The following is a 17,873-nucleotide window of genomic DNA, read 5'->3' on the forward strand; positions in this document are numbered from 1 at the left end:
GAATGGGAAATCATTAAATAAGTCCATGACTTCAACTGTTCTATGTGAGCGCAGGCAATTTCATTTACCTCCATGAAGTTTCGTTTCTCCATCTATAAAATGGAGATAATACCTAAGCTTGTACATCCATCACTTAGAACAGTGTCTATTACATAAAAGGTGCTCAAAAAATGCTTGTGGTATATAACAACTCACAAGGTTGTTAAAGTACTATATAACTGTCCATTATTCCAATAGTTTGAGCTACTCTGTGAGACTACTGGCCAATTAAACTTCTTTGGGGCTCAGTTTCCTCTGTAAAATGAGGATACTGCTACTTGTACTCCAAACTTTACAGAATAGTTGTGAGAAAAGCACTTTATAAATTGTAAAATTATACATAAATGTGAGCTATTCTCATATAAACATGGTATATAGCATATGAACAGAGGTGGAATAGAAATATATTAAATGATAGGAAGGCTGCACGGTATAACCAAGACTGTAGATACAAAAGCTGAGTTTACGCTATCTGTGTAGTAAGGACTACACAGGGTGGATTAATGTCTCTGGAACTCAGTTTTCTCAGCTGAAAAATGGGGAGGTTGCACTATATTATCTCTAAGGACCTTTCCAGCTCTAGAGGTATGATTCTCTTCGGAAAAAAAAAATCAAAGAAACTCGAACGATCTAGTAAACAACCTTTGATACACTACTGTACTTTGGGGTGACCTCGCTCTTCTTTTGTTAGAATAAGACAACTGTTTAAAATCTGTTGACATTCCTTTCTCATTTCTCATCTGTGTAACTACTGAGATAAAGAAAACGTCCCCAGCCTCTTTGAGAGGGTGATTTTTTTTTCTTTCTGAAAATGTGTGATAGCTACAATTTCTGAATGAAATAATTCTGAACTACAGTGGATTAGGTCGGGGAACTTGGGGTCCAATCTATAACTTTCTCTTTGGAAATTATTACAAAGACCAAATGGCCATACTTACCACAAGGGGCATAGCGACTGGTAGGTAGCGTAAGGTCCTTGCTAGTATTTCTCATTTTGGAGATCTGTAGGCATTGTTTTTTAAAAGAACACAATCAACACTTCATTCTTATAATTATCTTTTTAGAGGATAGTGTTATTTTACTAAGAGAATCAACAATGTATTGGGATAATTAGTTTACCAAGGTAAGCAAACGAGCACAATTCTTCTGACCGATGCATTAAAGGCTAGAAAAGGGTCCGGGTTCTCGCCCTGCCGCTCGCCTTCTTCAGTTCCCTGCTTCTCTCGGGTTCCACACAGGATGCAGTCCATGCAAGTCCGTGCAAATAAGCGCCCAACACATACTACGAAGAGCAAGTGAACTACAGAAAGGACAGCCCACCTCCGGGTGCTTGCCGATCTGGGGGGAGGGGAGGGGCGGTCCCTAAAACTCATTCCCTTGAATTGCTCTCCAGCCCCGCAAGCTCACCCCGCGCCCCTCCCCCCTCCCCCGGCCCCAGGGGCGCCCTGAGGCCACGTCCCTCCCCCAGGTCTGGCCACTTCTCCCTCGCACCTTTAGTCCGTCTCACTCGGGCTCCGGGCCGAGCGTCCGTCCGGGCGAGGCTGGGGCTGGGGGACGGCGTACTGTACTCCTGGCCCGGGGTAGCTGGGAGGCTGAAGACGGCCCAGGAGGGAGCCGGGATGAGGAGCAGGGCGCGACCGCAGGAAAAACCGGCGTGGCAACCCCAAGCTCGACAACAACCCGGCGTCGCTGGGCAACCGAAACTTTAAAACCCAGCCAAGGCTGCACGCGGGCGCCCAGAGGCGCCCGCGCCAATCACGGGAGCGGGAGCTGGAGGAGGGCGGTGCGCGGGGAGGGGTCGGGGGAGCAAGGAGGTAGGCTGGGGGGGGGCCCTGCGCGCGGAGGGGGCAGGGGAGCACGGTGGGGAGGCTGGGGCGGGGGAGGGGGCTGCCCGTGGCGGGGGTGTGGGGAAGCGCGCAAAGGCAGCGGGGGAGGCTGTGGGGAGGGGGCTGCGGGCTGTGCACAGGTTGGGGGGGTGCTCTACCCTTGGTGGGGGAGGGGAGAGGTTGCCGTGGGGGTGGTGCGCGCGGAGGGGGCGGGGCCGCCCCGGAATCCGGGCGGTGGGTGCCTTGGCGTTTGGGGTTGAGGAATGCTGTTGAGGAAGCTGCCTTTTGCGGGCGCTGTGTGCGGCTGCTTTTGCTTCTTTTATTTTCCCGCAGTGAGTTTTGTGACTGGTCCAGGCAGGTCGCGGTGTCATAAATTTTGACCGAGACAGGATCTCGGGGGCTCTCTTGTCAACTAGCGTTTTTGTACAGATGAAGAAACCAGAGAGAAGGCCCAGAGAGGTCAAGTGACTTTTCCAAGGTCGTATAGGCAGTGGCGGAGGCTGGATTGGAACTCAGGTCCTCTGACCTCAAAGCTCTTTCCACTGCACGACACTTTGGGGAAAGAAAGGGTCTAGGCTGCTTGGCTTGTAGGTAGGTAGAAGGCATTTAATAAAGTAAATACTTCTTGACTCCTAGTTACTCTGCCCAGTGCTGGGCTGTTCCCTTGCATTTGTATTTGCTGACTGATAGAAACCCGCAGATTCCGCCTAGGTCCCTGCCTGAGGCCATCCAGGAGAGGCAGAAGCTTTACAGGCCCAGGACAGGCTTAAACATCTGTCTCCACCAAGATGAGCTGCCATCGGCTCTCAGCCCCAAATCTTGACCATTCTCAGTCCTTTCTGGCTGTCTCCCTCTCTGTCTGTCTCTCTCTCTGCCCCAAATCTTGACCATTCTCAGTCCTGTCTGTCTGTCTGTCTCTCTCTCTCTCAACACGCACATGCTATGAATTGAGGAAAAACCTAATCAAAATTACATTTGGCCAGAATTTCAGATCTAACCCACTGTTGTTAAATCTATTAGACAAATGAAGATAGGGAAACTCAGCCTCCTGCTTTTCTCTTTAAATTCTTCAATGATCAAAATAGTCCATCAAGTTGTTTAGTGATAAGAGAATATTTCTAAACTTTTACATAACTCAAAGTACCTTGTATATTAATTTTAATTTTTGCATGTACTCATAATAAAATGTAGCTAGCTTATTCTGAATCTTTTACCCCTTCTGTCTCTAAATAAAAGATATTCCGGGGCAGCTTGCAGTGGACAGAACACTGGCCCTGAAGTCAGGAGTACCTGAGTTCAAATGTGGTCTCAGACCAAACACTTGGCACTTACTAGCTGTGTGACCCTGGGCAAGTCACTTAATCCCAATTGCCTTTAAAAAAGAACCATAAATAAAAGATACTCCCAGAGGGAATTAGTATGCTGAAGGACTTGGAAGAGCACATTTTCCTTCCCACCCTTACCGCTAGATAGATACCATTAACTAGTAGGAGTTGTTGAAAGTCTTGCCATATTATTATAGTAATCCTATCTGTACACTTAAGTCTTTCTTAGTTGCCCAGATTCTCAGTCTCAGAGGTGTGTTTAACTCCTCACCCCATACACTTAGTCATTTGCCAAGCCTACTAAGGTGTCTACAACTTCTTTTACATCTCCTTTTCTCAACTCACAGGGCTACAGCTGAAGTCCAAATTCTGGGCTATTATAATTATGCTAGCCTACTAACTAAATAGTCTTCATTATACCCTTTCGGTTCCCTATTATCTCTAGAACAAAATACAAACTCTTTAGTAACTAAAACCTTTTACAACCTGCCCCTAGCCTACAGCCTTTTTATACATTACTCTCCATCATGTATTCTAGTGTTTGTGACTGACTTGGTGTGCCTCATACTCAACACTGTTTCGCTGGCCCTTAGCCCTTGTTTTTTAGCTTAGCTGTCCTTTATACTTAAGAGTACACTCTCCTCCACATATCCATCTCTTACTTTCTAGTTTTGTTCAAAGCTTAGTTTACATACTTTTAGCCTTTCTGTTCCCTCGTCTTGTCCCTCAGGCAGTACATGCTGCCCTCATTATCACATATATTATCTCCCTCTCAAAAACAGAAGGTTCTTGAAGACAAGGGCTTTTTGTCTTTCTGTCCCTAGTACCTGGTACACAAATGCTTGATTATTAAGAAATTATGCAATACATACCACCTATATTAGGGATAAATTGAGGTGATTTATAGGATAGTTTAAGTATCAGATTTTCTTCAAATTAAACATGAATCAAAAGGAGAAAGCACATCATAATTTGTAGTCATTTTATTTGATCTGAAGTTGGTGCCAGAGACTCTCTTGAAGTCAGTGAACCATAGGAAATATACTCTCTAAGTAAGCTTTTATAAGGCCAATTCAATTAAACAAGCATGTATTAAAGTGCCTATTGTGAGCAATATGTTAGGCTTTGGGATTCCCAGACAAAAAGGGCAAACTTTATTAGTTTTAGTTTCGTTTAGGTAGCTCATTAGTACTTTATTCAGGAAGTTTATATTCTACTGAGGAATAAAACATATAAGTAAATAGATAATTTGAGCAGGAGAGGAGACTAATTACTAGGAGAATTATGAAAGGCTTCTTGTGAGTGGTGAGATCTGAACAGAACCTTGATGAAAACTAAAGATTCTAAGAGGTAGACACGTATGGGACAACTGAAAGTTTCTCATATAAAATGGAAGCTATGCTCCAAGAATGTCATAAGGTTTTAGCATTAGCTGGGCCTAAGTTTCGTTTTCCTGTAAATCATATAATAGGGTCATATACCAGCTGCCCACCCCCTCCCTTGTTTTGTAACCACTACCCCAGCCTTATCTTTGCCAAATAAGTCAACCTGCCAGCTTCCAAGCTTGTTTTGGGTAGAATGTATCTGTTGGATTCTAAATACAGATTGTAAGGTCTCTTGCTTCAACCAATGGAGGATAAAGAGATTGAGGTAAACAAGTGGGGAGCTTCCAAGCTTGTTTTGGGTAAAATGTATCTGTTGGATTCTAAATACAGATTGTAAGGTCTCTTGCTTCAACCAATGGAGGATAAAGAGATTGAGGTAAACAAGTGGGGAGGGGGGTTTCTTGGAGTGGTTTCTCTAAGGGTATGTAACTGGTTGCTTGCTGTTGTGTCTTGCCTCCATACTCCAGTCCACCCTGGATAGGTGATGCCCAATTCTCACGCGAGACTTGTGAATAAAACTTCTGTTTCTACTGAGAAAAACCTCTGAATTTTATTTTGGGTAGGTGGTCTCAATCCCACTTAGAGATAAGAAGCAAGTGCATTCTAGGAATGGAATGCCATCTGTGCAAAGGACACAAGCAGAGGATGCAATTCTGAATTTGGGGAACAGCAGGTAGGCCAGGTTAGCAAGTATAGAGTGAAGGGGAGTAGAATGAAATAAGTATAGGAGAATAGGGGTGATCCAAAGTGTGAGAGGCATTAAAATGCCAGGCTGAATGTATATTTTATTCCAGAGGCAATAGGGAGCCATTGAAGATTTTTGAGCAGGGAAGTGATATGTTCAGACTGTTACAAGAAGGTTTTGACAGCTATGTGGGGAATGGATTAGAGAATGACATGATGGGTAACAACGAGACCCAACTGGAAGATATTTGCAGTGGTCCAATCAAGAAGGCCTGATGTAGGCCTGAACTTGGTGTGAGTGAAATGAAAGATGTAGATATGAGGGCTGTGGAGATACATTCATGAGGTAGGAGGTATGCAGACAGCAAGTGGGGCACTGGATGATAGCTGTTGGGAGGAATGACTAGACTGTCTTAAAATTTCTGAGTGTAACCACCCTCCCTGCAAGTTCCTTTTTACCAATACTCCGTGGCTTCTCTGAACTTCCTTTCTCCCTGGCTACTCCACCTATCTCTTCATATACTAGCCACAGGGGAACTAGACAGGCCCTTTAAGAAGTAGGCAAGGTTCTGCTTTTTGAAATATAAAGACAAATTAAGCCAAACTTCACCTTAATGTTTTTGACTTCCTGATTGTGTTGATGACTGTAGGAAGAGCTAAGTAGTGTTTTATTCTTATTTTATATGTTTTTTAAGTGTATTCTTTTGACTTTTAAACAGTAAAATGTTTTTTAATTGGATTTCATGGTCTGGGAGTGCTTATTGAATTTAAAATCTCGAACTTGGTCTACAATAATTCAAGAAAACTTGGCAATTGATTGGCTATAGTAGGGGTTGAGGAAAGAGAAAGGGTGATTCAAAGATTGTGAACCTAGGTAACTGCAAGGATGGTGATGCCCTCAATAGAAACAGTGTAGTTTAGAGAAGGGGCAGAATTATGGGAGGGAGGGAATAATGAAAAATTATAATGAATAATTATTTTTTAGACAGGTTGAGTTTGAAATGCCTTTGGGACACTGAGATGGAGATATTCAGTAGCAGGCCGTCAGTGATAGGTATATGACTGGAGTTCAAGGAAGAGTTAGGGCTGGATATATAGATTTGAGAATCGTCTTTGTAAGGGTCATTGAATTTATGAGATCACAGAGAGATTGTGAAGGCTAGAGAGAAGAGGGCTCAGGACAGAGATTTGGGGGAAGTCCACAGTTAGGGAATGGGACTGGTATAAAGGTTTAGCAAAGGAGACTGAAAGAAAAAACAGTTTTATAGAAAGGAATAAGGGGAGAACCATGTAACAGACCAGGACAAGCAGGAGACATTAGACCAGAGGTCACCCAGAATGATGGCAAAGGAAGAATAACCTTAGTGTGAGGAAGTCCTTAGTCTGGCATCACACACTGTGGTACAGGAAGAACTGTGTTTCCTGCCAAGCAAAGAAAATTCCAGTGGTCTTCCTGTCTTGTTTAAGCCTTGTTTAAGTGGGGGGGCTATGAGTTAGAGAAGTGAGAAATCTTTAAGTTTTCCAGGCTCTTTGACATCACAAGCCTCCCGCAAAAGGGTTATAGGAATTGTGAACCTGTTTCCAGGTCATAATTTAAAGGCATATTCTTCACTCCCAAGTCAACTAGTCCTCCAGACTCTTCTGACTCTCCCATCATCTGCCTTTCCCTTCAGGAATGACCACTAACTACCCTCTCATCCCCAGCTTTCCTTTATGTGTTGTCTTCCTCTGTTAGAATGCGATCATCTTGAGACTAGGGACCATCATTTGTATCTTTATCCCTAGCACATATAGTACTTGGCATATAGTAAACAAATAAATGCTCTGCCCACTTACAGCACTGGTGAATGTGTTCTAACTGAATATATTTCTAGCAAAGAGACTACTAGGTTCAGTTAATGATGTATCTTTTATAAGAAGCTATATATGATAATCAAATTAAAATGAAGTGGTCCAACTAAGTAATCTATAAAAGTTCCTCCTAACCCTTAAATCCTCTGATTTTATATGTGACTGTATAAGGTGGGCATACTACATAGAAATGTAAGTCAAGGCTTTCGCAGTTCTGTGTCTAAAACATATTTCATAAGATTTACTAAAATTTAAATTACTGATGTCATCAGATATTTGCCTGGAAAAAAAAATGACAGGCTGGTCATATAGCAAGAACAAGGAATAACAAGGAGATACCCCTACTGTTCCTTTTATATGTATGTATGTATGTATAATACACATATACATACACACATTGTGTGTGTGTGGGGGTGTATATATATATGTGTGTGTATATATATATATATATATATATGTATGTATGTATACACCCCCACACACACATATATAAACAGTCTTATGAGAAAGATAAGCTTGTGATCTGTATTGGAGAATATACCAACATTTATTAGAACCCAGGTCCATTGAAATAAATTACTGAGAAAGTATTTATTTTATACCATAAACAGTCCAGGAAAGTGAAAAATGAAGCCCTATACAAGTGTGGTGATAGTTGGAATAAGGAAGAGATATATGCAAGGAATTTTGTGGAGGTGAAATTAATAGAATTTAAATGTAAAAGATGTGCGAGAGGGAAGGTTTAGTTAAAAGAACCTCAGGGTCATAAACCCAGGAGACAGAGTGAATGATTGAAGCTACAGAAAGAAACAGTACCATCAGAAGGAGAAGCTGTTGTTTCAGAGAAAACATACTGCATTTGAGGTTCCAGTGGGCCATCTAGGTAGAGAGATTTAGGAGAAATAAAAGGAGAAGCAGGAGAGTGTGATGCTTCTGAAGCAAATGGAGGCATGATATCCAATAGGAAGTGGGTAGTCAGCAATTATAAAGCTTTCGGAGAAGATGAGGACTGAAAACAAAAGCTGATGGGTTTAGTCAATCTGATATGTTTGATAAGACCAGTTTCAGTAGCATATTATATAGACAGAATTCTGATTACAAGGGGTTGAAGAGAAAATGTGGAATCTTAGAGTTGGAAGGAACCATAGGTCTCAGCTAGCCCAACCTATTTGTTTTACAGTTGAGGAAACTGAGGCATATCAGTCAATAAACATTTAATAACTACTTGGAGGTTCTTAATAAGAACCTATTATTTGCCAAGCACTGTGCTAAGAACTGGGGATACAAAGAAAGACAAAAGACAGCTACCGTTCTAAAGGTGCTGTCTAATGGGGGAGCTGACATGCAAACAACTATATGCAGACAAGATTTATAAAGATAAATTGGAGATAATCAACAGAGGGAAAGCTCTAGCATAAAGAGGTATTGGGAAAGGCTTCATGCAGAAGGCGGAACTTGAGCACATATTTGAAGAAAGCCAGAGAAGCTACTAGAATGAGATGAGGAAGAGAGGCCCATGTAGAGGGGAACAGCAAGTAAAAACACCCATGATAGAGAGATGGAGTGTTTAGTGAAAGCAAAAGCAAGGATCAGGTCTCTGGATCTCAGAAGATATGGGAATAGTGGAACTGTAAGGTGTAAGATGACTTAGAAAACTAAGTGTTGAGGCATTGATTTTTTTTCTTTTTTAAAAAATTTTATTAATTTATTTTGATTTACCAACAATCACTTCCATATGCTTTTGAGTTGAAATTTTTTCTCCCCGTTCCTCGCCCCCACCCTCCCCAAGATGGCGCACAATCTGATATAGGCTTTACATTTACATTCCTATTAAACATATTTTCACATTAGTGAAGTTTTAAGTAAAGATTAAAGCCAATAGGAGGAACCATCAGAAAGAGGAAACAAAACTCAACAGAAGGTAAAAATAAATGATAGCGATTCGACTTCCATAGTTCTTTCTTTGGATATGGACAGCATTTTCCATCCCAAGGCCTCTGGAGATGTCTTAGATCCTCGTAATGCTCAGAAGGGTTCAGTTTAACAATCTTAGTCATTGCATAACGTGGCTGTTGTTGTGCACAAAGTCCTCTTGGTTCTGCTCACTTCACTCAGCATCCGACCATATAGGTCTTTCCAGGTTTTTCTGAAGTCAGCCTGTTAATCATTTCTTATAGCACAATAGTGTTCCATTACATTCATATACCACAACTTGCTCAGCCATTCCCCAATTGATGGGCATTGTTGAGGCATTGATTAAGAGGCATTTTCTTTCACGAAGTTCTGCAGGGAGGAGAAAGATGGGATAATTTCTGAATGTGATAGAAGGGTCAAGGAAAGGATTTTTTTAATTTTGTTTTTAAGCATTAGGGAGACCTGAATGTATTTGGTTTATTTTATTAATTTATTTTGATTTATCAACAATCACTTCCATATGCTTTTGAGTTTAAAATTTTTTCTCCCCCTTCTTCCCCCACCACCCTCCCCAAGATGGGGCACAATCTGATATAGGCTATACATTTACATTCCTGTTAAACATATTTTCACATTAGTGATGTTGTAAGTAAAAATTAAAACCAATAGGAGGAACCATCAGAAAGAGGAAACAAAACTCAACAGAAGAGGAAAAAAAAAGCAGTTCAAGTTCCATAGTTCTTTCTTTGGATGTGGATAGCATTTTCCATCACAAGACCTCTGGAGATGTCTTAGATCCCTGTATTGCTGAGAAGGGTTAAGTTTATCAATATTAGTCATTGCACAATGTGGCTGTTATTGTATACAACGTTCTCTTGGTTCTGCTCGCTTCACTCAGCATCAGACCATACAAGTCTTTCCAGGTTTTTCTGAAGTCAGCCTGTTCATCATTTCTTATAGCACAATAGTATTCCATTATATTCATATACCACAACTTGCTCAGCCATTCCCCAATTGATGGACATCCTCTTAATTTCCAATTCTTCGCTACCACAAAAAAAGCTGCTATGAATATTTTTATACATGTGGTTCCTTTTCCCATTTGTATGATCTCTTTGGGATATAGCCCTAGAATTGCTATTGCTGGATCAAAGGGTATGCACATTTTTATAACCCTTTGGGCATAGTTCCAAATTGTTCTCCAGGTGGACTTAAGAGAAACCTGGAAAGATTTATATGAACTGATGCTGAGTGAAGTGAGAAGACCCAGGAGAACATTGTACACAGTAACAGCCACATTGTGCGTTGACTGACTTTGGTAGTCTTAGCTCTTCTCAGCAATGCAAGGATTTAAGACAACTCCAAAAGACTCGCAATGGAAAATGCTATCCACATCTAGAGAAAGAATTTTGGAGTCTGAATGCAGATGGAAGCATACTATTTGCTCTCCTTTTCTTTCATTGTTTTGTTTTGTTTCTTCTTTCTCATGGTTCCTCCCATTAGTTCTAATTCTTCTTTACAACATGACTAGTGTGAAAATATGTTTAATATGAATGTATAAGCAGAGCCTATATCAGATTGCCTGCCGTCTTGGGGAGAGGGGACGAGGAGGGGAGAAAATTTAAAACTCAGAATCTAATGGAACTGAATGTTAAAAACTGAAAATAAGTAAATTATTAAAAAAAATTAAGAGGAGGTTAGGAAAGGTTTCCTGTGGAAGGCATGATTTTAGTTGGGACTTGAAGGAAACCAGAAAAGCTAAAAGGTGGAGATAAGGGAAGGAGAGCATTCCAGGTATGGGAGGTAGCCAGTGAAAATGCTCATTCAAGAGATATAGTGTTTTGTTTGGGGAACAAGGCCAGTGTCATTGGATTGAAGATTACTTGCAGGGGGATGGGGAAAGATGTAAGAAGACTGGAAAAGTAGTAGGGAGGGTTTTGAAGGGCTGTAAAAGTCAAACAGAAGGTTTTATATTTGGTTCTGAAGGGAGTGGGGGACCACTGCAGTTTACTGAGTGTATGTGTTGAGGGGTTACATGGTCAGACCTGTGCTTTAGGAAGATCACTCTGACAGCTGAGTGAATGATGGATTGGAATAAGGAGAGACTACTTCACCCTGGAAGACCACTAGCAGGCTATTACAATAGTCCAGATGTGAGGAGATGAAAACCTGCATCTGAGAGGAAAGAAGGTAGTATGTTAGAGATATTATGAAGATAAAATTGACAGACCTTGGCAATAGACTGGATATGGTTGGGGTGTGTGTGTGTGTGTGTGTGTGTGTGTGTGTGTGTGTGTGTGTGTGTGTGTGTTGCGAAGCAACTTTATTTGCTGCAGCTTAATTTAGTTTCGGTTTAGATTGGTTCAGAAATGACAGAGTCTCAGGTGTGATAGATATATGTATGTATACAATAAACATTTATTATTAAAACAATATTAAAGGTAAGTAAGTGATAGTATAAATCTCAGTAAGTAAGCAATAATAATATAATAATATAAGTCTCAATAGTTAACGTAAGTCTCAATCAGTAACAAATCATCACCATCAGGGGATCATCTCCATCTGGATCATGTTGCTGGGGAGTCCTGAGTCAATCTCCAGAGTCCCCATGGGAAGGTCCTGGGCTATGCATCCATACCACAGGGGAGACTCTGAAGATGGCTCAAGACTACCTGCCTTTAGTAATTCCTTCTGAAAAAAGAAGGCTTTTTGCCAAAACTACATGATCTGTGGGAAAGAAGCTGCTCTCAAAGCATCCTTGAGAGCATTCCTGTTTAGGAATGCTGGGTTCCTGGAGGGGTGGCCAGCCCTTCCATGTCTGGCTAAGGATAAGACTAACATAAAACAAAATCATATAGTTAGGGTCAGAATGTGGTCATACTGAGTGAGGTCAGAATGTCCTTATGAATGCATGCATTACATTTTGTGTGGGCGGTGGGGGGGGGGAGTCAATGATCTCTCCATGGCTGCAAGCCTGGGAGACTACAGGATGGTAGTATCCTCAACAGTAACAGGGAAGTTTGGAACTCTGTGTGGATAATTCTCAAATCTGCTTATTCATCCCTAACCTCTCTCATGGCCTCCAAACTTGCATATCTGTGTGGGACAGAGACCACCCACTCAAATTAAAAACAAAGACTTAGATCCCTTGAAAGCAGAAAGTTTATTGCTTTCTCATGAGAAAGGGTACTGCTGCCCCTAGTCGCCGTTGCCGGCTAGGAGAGTATGAGTTGGGGGCCACACCCTTGGCTTTTTATCCCCTAATGCGATGCCCCCTCCCACTCTCTTTCCCCTTTCTCCTTTGACTGGGTACTCAGGGCGTACATTCTAAACGCAGCAGCTAATACCCAATAGAAGCAAACATGCCCGTGTCTGGACTAGATGCATATGTGTCCTAGCAAGTAGGAGCAACCAGGCAACCTAGCTCCCCCACCCATGCTGACCTTGTACTGGAGAAATAGAAACTTATTGGGGAAAATGGAAACTTAACTCAAGGCTTTCTGGAAGAACAAAACTTAGGCCTGTGGGAACTGCACTGCAGGCCATCTCTCACACTCAGGCAGAGTGCAGGAGAGAGATAGGAGCATAGCAGGGAGGTAAGAGTGTAGCAGGGAGATACTAATGAGGGAACTTCACTGTGAGCCATCCGTCACAATCCCCCCTATTCTTTTATCCTGCCTTGAAGTTCCCTCACCATTGTTGATAAACTTCTATCATGTCTTCCTCATTGCCTCCTTCACTTCCTTACTCTCTTTCTCATCTGAATTCTTCCCCTTAACCATCATCCTTTAAGTAAATATGGGAAGGATTAATCTAGGCATTGACAAATCAAAGGGGCAGTCCCCTTTATAAATGCAGATACAGAGACCCAAAAGAAAACAATAGTGCAATTGTCCCTTTAAGATTCAGAAAGTCTTCCTATACAGCTGTCTGTCAGGGAACATCATCAGTGAAGTGCTCTGGTCCTTGGTATTTGTTCCAGCCACCTCCAGCACAGCATCTCAGCATCTTCTTCTTCTTGTAGGAGCCAGCTTCCTGTCCATTCTCCTACAAAAGTGACCTTAGCACAATTTTAAATGACCATTTCTAATCCTTATAACCCTGAGCATTTTTACAAACTCAAAATTAGGACCATGGCCAACACATCAGAACCCAGTACATACATGAATATATTTTTAACACAGTACATATAAAATCATAAACTTTTAGTCATGCCATGTTCCTTTGATGGCATTTACAAAATAAACCACAAGCCGTTCTTCTTTTAACATTATTAATTGTAACAAAACTTTAGATAAGTATGATATTAACCAAATAACAAAATAACATTCTCACAAGCCCCTGACCTAATTGTCTCCATACCATCACCAAGAATTAAAGGACCCTAACTCATATGGGAACACACACAGGAACACTAGTCCCAGTTCTATAGCTACCTGAGATATTCCATAATCAATCATTTCAGTAAATTTGTTACTATACTTACAAAACCTCCTGATCATAGAAACTTGCCACTAAGAGATTAGAAACTTATAGTAAGGGAACAATATTTCCCCAACTTCCTGTCAAGTCCAGGCAGAGTGTTATGTCAAACTGCAAACTGCACTGAGCCAGACTTTAAAGTCTGCCAGGTTTCAGTTAAGGAATCAAGTCAAGAGAGTCCCACCTCAGCACATGTGGAACAGTTGCCCTCTCAACCTTCCCATGAAATCACACCTGCAGTTCATACTTGCCCTTCACAGGGCTGCTGGCATCATGGATCAGTGGCTCAGCCAGCCTTCCTTGGTATTTACTCAGAAGCAGTCAGTCATTAACCATTAAGTCTTTGAATAGCAAGTTCTAATAATCAGTTTAAGATGTGACTATGATCTCACGTTGCCTAAGGAACATCTCCAAAGCGAGCCCTAAACAGCTTGCATGCATTTCTACCCTTGTTCATAAAATCCTACTAAGCTGGTGCAAAAGTCCTTCAGTAACACAAATTCCAGAGTATTATCAAGAAACTAAATTCCTAGCTATCACAGAATCCCTAAATATCACAAAGTCCCTTAGTCAAAAGGTGTTGTAATAGAATCTCACATTGGTAACGGTAAGAGACTGATTACAGGAAAAATACTACTGCTCTTAGAATACTTTTAAACAAAGGGAACATCTTAAGGTAAGTCTTAAGCAGCTTGCATAAATTTCTGCACATGTTCTAGTTGTAGATAAAAATATTATTACATTTCCCAGTAAGATAACACAAAAGAGCTCATATCTTATACTGACTGCTTGCTCTGATCATAGAAACTTACTATAGAAGGAAAAAGAGCAGAGACATGTGACATACCAAATACGACGGATAAAACATCCTTGGCTTTGTTTAAATTCAGATAGAGTCACAGTTCTCCAATTGTGCAGTATCTGTTTCTCCTCATAGCCAGACTTAGGAATAGTGAGGTGGGAAACCTTGTTTTCCAAACGAACACAATGGGGAAACAGCCAGGAGGATCCCATCCTAGTTGAGGCTAAGACTCTCCCCTCAGCTTTACAGTACAGGATCATGTTTCCTTTGAGTGGTTTTTCTCTCAGATACTGATTTAATGCAGACAACTATACCCAAATTCAAACTCAAAACAAAATTAGTTATAGTCCCAAGAGGCTTTTACCTCAAAACAGCAAGTTTCACTAATCACAGCTTAAAACCAGATACAGTTAATTTTACTCTCATGGAGTTGCAATAAGCAATAAAGATTTACCAGGACTCACATGCACAAGAGATTTCACTTTACATCTTTCCTTCTCAAATTTAAAAATGTGCTGGTGTAAAACCCAATCATCAGAAATCGTTTCTATACACTTGCAAATTCTTAGCAAGCCAAGTTCATTGTTTAGGAACTGCATAATCCTAACAAGTTCTTTTTTCAGGGAAGATGTCCTTGCCCACACAGATGGTTTCCAGGGACCTTGGCAAGTTTACAAAATAAAGAGAATTGACATGGCCCTCACAGGGGCTGCTACTGGTGCCCTTGAATGGGCAGAACCAGCCTGATATGGCTTTACACTATCCCCTTCTTTCCACATACAGTAATTAATTAACCCTTTTAGGTTTTAGCATTAAAACAGTAACTCCAAATAACTTAGTTAATAATCTCACAAATTTAATAAATGATAGCAAAACAATTTTAACTGAAAATTCCCTTTAAATAAAGACAAAATTTGGAAATTTTATGATTTCTTAAATTATAATACTTTAAAATATTATAATACATGGTCAAAGAGAATGACTTAAAAGTTTCCTAACCCATTCATCATTTTTTTTACAGTACAATTTTTACCTAACAACATTTGGATTATAAGAGAAATTGCTTTTCCCACAACACAGATGATACAGTTGTTTACCAAATTATGCAATAAAGGAAAATTTTAGAAATACAGCAATGCCATACAACTATCATCTATTTAAACTTTAAAACCAAAACCAATTAATTACCACTATGGTGGCTTTACTTTAATTGCATGTGTTCCCAAGTTGCCTTACATAGAGAATCATTTGTCTCTTCACCATTGCCATAAACTTCACATTGAAGAAAATCCACATAAGGTTAACGAATATGAATCAATTATATTTAACTTAAAACAGTTTACATTCAGCTAGCATTGTTTTATGCCAAGCATTGTGCCAAGCACAATGTGATCTTTACAATCATGTGATCTTCGTAATATCCCTGGGAATGAATTCCACCACCATCCCCTTACTAACAGTGAACTAAAGTAAATAGAACTTTCTTGGGGGCCATATAGTTAATAAATTTCTTAATGCCAAATAACAATATGTACTTTTAAAATTATACAAATATACATTTCTAAGTTCAATACCCTTGGCCCTTTATAAAGGAATATTATCCCCAAATTCATATATTTCTTCAATATTTCAGTTCCCCATTCATGTCCACATTTTCTTGTGAAAGTTTTACAAGCAGTTTGGAATCACCTATTGTAATCAGGTCAGTTTAAAATGTGCTGGGCCAGTATTGTAACTACTCCTTTTTGGCCCAGGAAAGAAAAAAGCAAGCCTAAGGAATTTGAATCAATGCTGACAAAGTATGATCAACTTTCCCTCCAGGTAGACACCTCTGGAGCTCAATAATTAATTGAACAGTAATAATCATAACTCACAATAACCAATATCTTTACCATAGCCAGGATCCATATTAGATTTAATCCACCCATGGATCTAGCCCAAAAGGTGGGTGGACATAATTCCTTCCATCTCTCCATAACTTTATCTATTGGTTTTTAAATTAGGCTATCAGCCTTTCACTCTAAGCTGCCTGCTTAAGATTTCTGTTTACTAATCTTACTTTAGTGCCAAATAGTAAAATAAATTCTAACCTATCTAAAGCATTAAATTAGGAGTGATGCATTACATTTTTCATATTTTTTAAAATACGACCAGAATGAATTCAATTTCTTTCCGGCTGGGTCCTATTACACAAAAACTTTCCTCTTCTAGGTAAGGCAGGGAATGGTTAAAGGCTTATTTAGCCTGCCTCTCTTTGATCTGAGGGGGAAAGATTCACCCTCCTTTCCTCCTTATCTTTCTCACTTCTACATTCAACAACTTGGCCTAAGTTGGAATGCAGGAGAGAGGAAGAGAATATTTTCCAACAACTCTTCAAGAGTTTACAAACCTTTTTACTTTCTTTTTAAAAATTTTTATTTATTTATTTTTATTACCTAAGTAATTTAATTTTTTTTTATGTTTTTTCCATATGCTTTTGAGTTGAAAACTTTTCTCCCTTTTCCTCCCCCCCCACCCTCCCCAAAACGGTGCACAATCTGACATAGGCTTTACATTTATATACCCATTAAACCTATTTTCACATTAGTCAAGTTGTAAGTAAAAATTAAAACCAATAGGAGGAACCATCAGAAAGATGAAACAAAACTCAACAGAAGGTAAAAATAAGTGAGAGCGATTGGACTTCCATAGTTCTTTCTTTGGATGTGGACAGCATTTTCCATCCCGAGGCCTCTGGAGATGTCTTAGATCCTCATAATGCTGAGAAGGGTTCAGTTTAACATTCTTAGTCATTGCATAATGTGGCTGTTATTGTGTACAAAGTCCTCTTGGTTCTGCTCACTTCACTCAGCATCAGACTATATAGGTCTTTCCAGGCTTTTCTGAAGTCAGCCTGTTCCTCATTTCTTATAGCACAATAGTATTCCATTACATTCATATACCACAACTTGCTCAGCCATTCCCCAGTTGATGGGCATCCTCTCAATTTCCAATTCTTTGCCACCACAAAAAGAGCTGCTATGAATATTTTTGAACATGTGGGTCCTTTTCCCATTTGTTTGATCTCTTTGGGGATAGAGCCCTAGAAGTGCTATTGCTGGATCAAAGGGTATGCACATTTTTGTTGCCCTTTGGGCATAGTTCCAAATGGTTCTCCAAAATGGCTGGATCATTTCGCAACTCCACCAACAATGTATTAGTGTTCCAATTTTCCCACATCTTCTCCAACATTTATCATTTTCCTGTTTTATCATGTTGGCCAATTTTTATTATATTAGCTCGGCCTACCCATGAGCAACTGATGTTTTTCCAGTTATTTAGATCTGATTTTATTTGTGTGAAAAGTGTTTTGTAATTGTGTTCATAGAGTTCCTGGGTTTGTTTCGGGAGGTAGACTCCTAAATATTTTATAATGTCTATAGTAAGTTTAAATGGGATTTCTCTTTCTATCTCTTGCTGTTGGGCTTTGTTGGTAATATATAGAAATGCTGATGATTTATGTGGGTTTATTTTGTAGTCTGCAGCTTTGCTAAAGTTGTTTATTGTTTCAAGTAGTTTTTTACTT

At 40.2% G+C, this 17,873-nt stretch overlaps 1 protein-coding gene across 4 annotated transcripts in view; it reads right to left on the reverse strand.

The window, feature by feature from the left end:
• CUNH7orf57 (chromosome unknown C7orf57 homolog) overlaps positions 1-1,790 on the reverse strand; it is a 28,283-nt gene extending 26,493 nt beyond the window's left edge. Inside the window, exons 1-3 of one of the 4 annotated variants that reach the window (XM_020977765.2) lie at positions 1,531-1,789; positions 1,159-1,321; positions 978-1,041 (exon numbers count right to left, since the gene is read on the reverse strand). In XM_020977765.2, the coding sequence (XP_020833424.1) occupies positions 978-1,032 (55 nt within the window). In that variant the 5' untranslated portion in view covers positions 1,033-1,041; positions 1,159-1,321; positions 1,531-1,789. Of the gene's footprint in view, positions 1-977; positions 1,042-1,158; positions 1,378-1,530 lie in introns of all 4 variants that reach the window. The other 3 variants (XM_020977766.2, XM_020977767.2, XM_078152273.1) reach the window with 3 other exon arrangements.
• Between the last annotated feature and the right edge of the window lie 16,083 nt (positions 1,791-17,873).

The sequence above is a fragment of the Phascolarctos cinereus genome, unplaced genomic scaffold, assembly GCF_003287225.1.
Source record: "Phascolarctos cinereus isolate Bilbo 61053 unplaced genomic scaffold, phaCin_HiC Scaffold_4;HRSCAF=312, whole genome shotgun sequence".
In the NCBI taxonomy this organism is placed as follows: Eukaryota; Metazoa; Chordata; class Mammalia; order Diprotodontia; family Phascolarctidae; genus Phascolarctos; species Phascolarctos cinereus.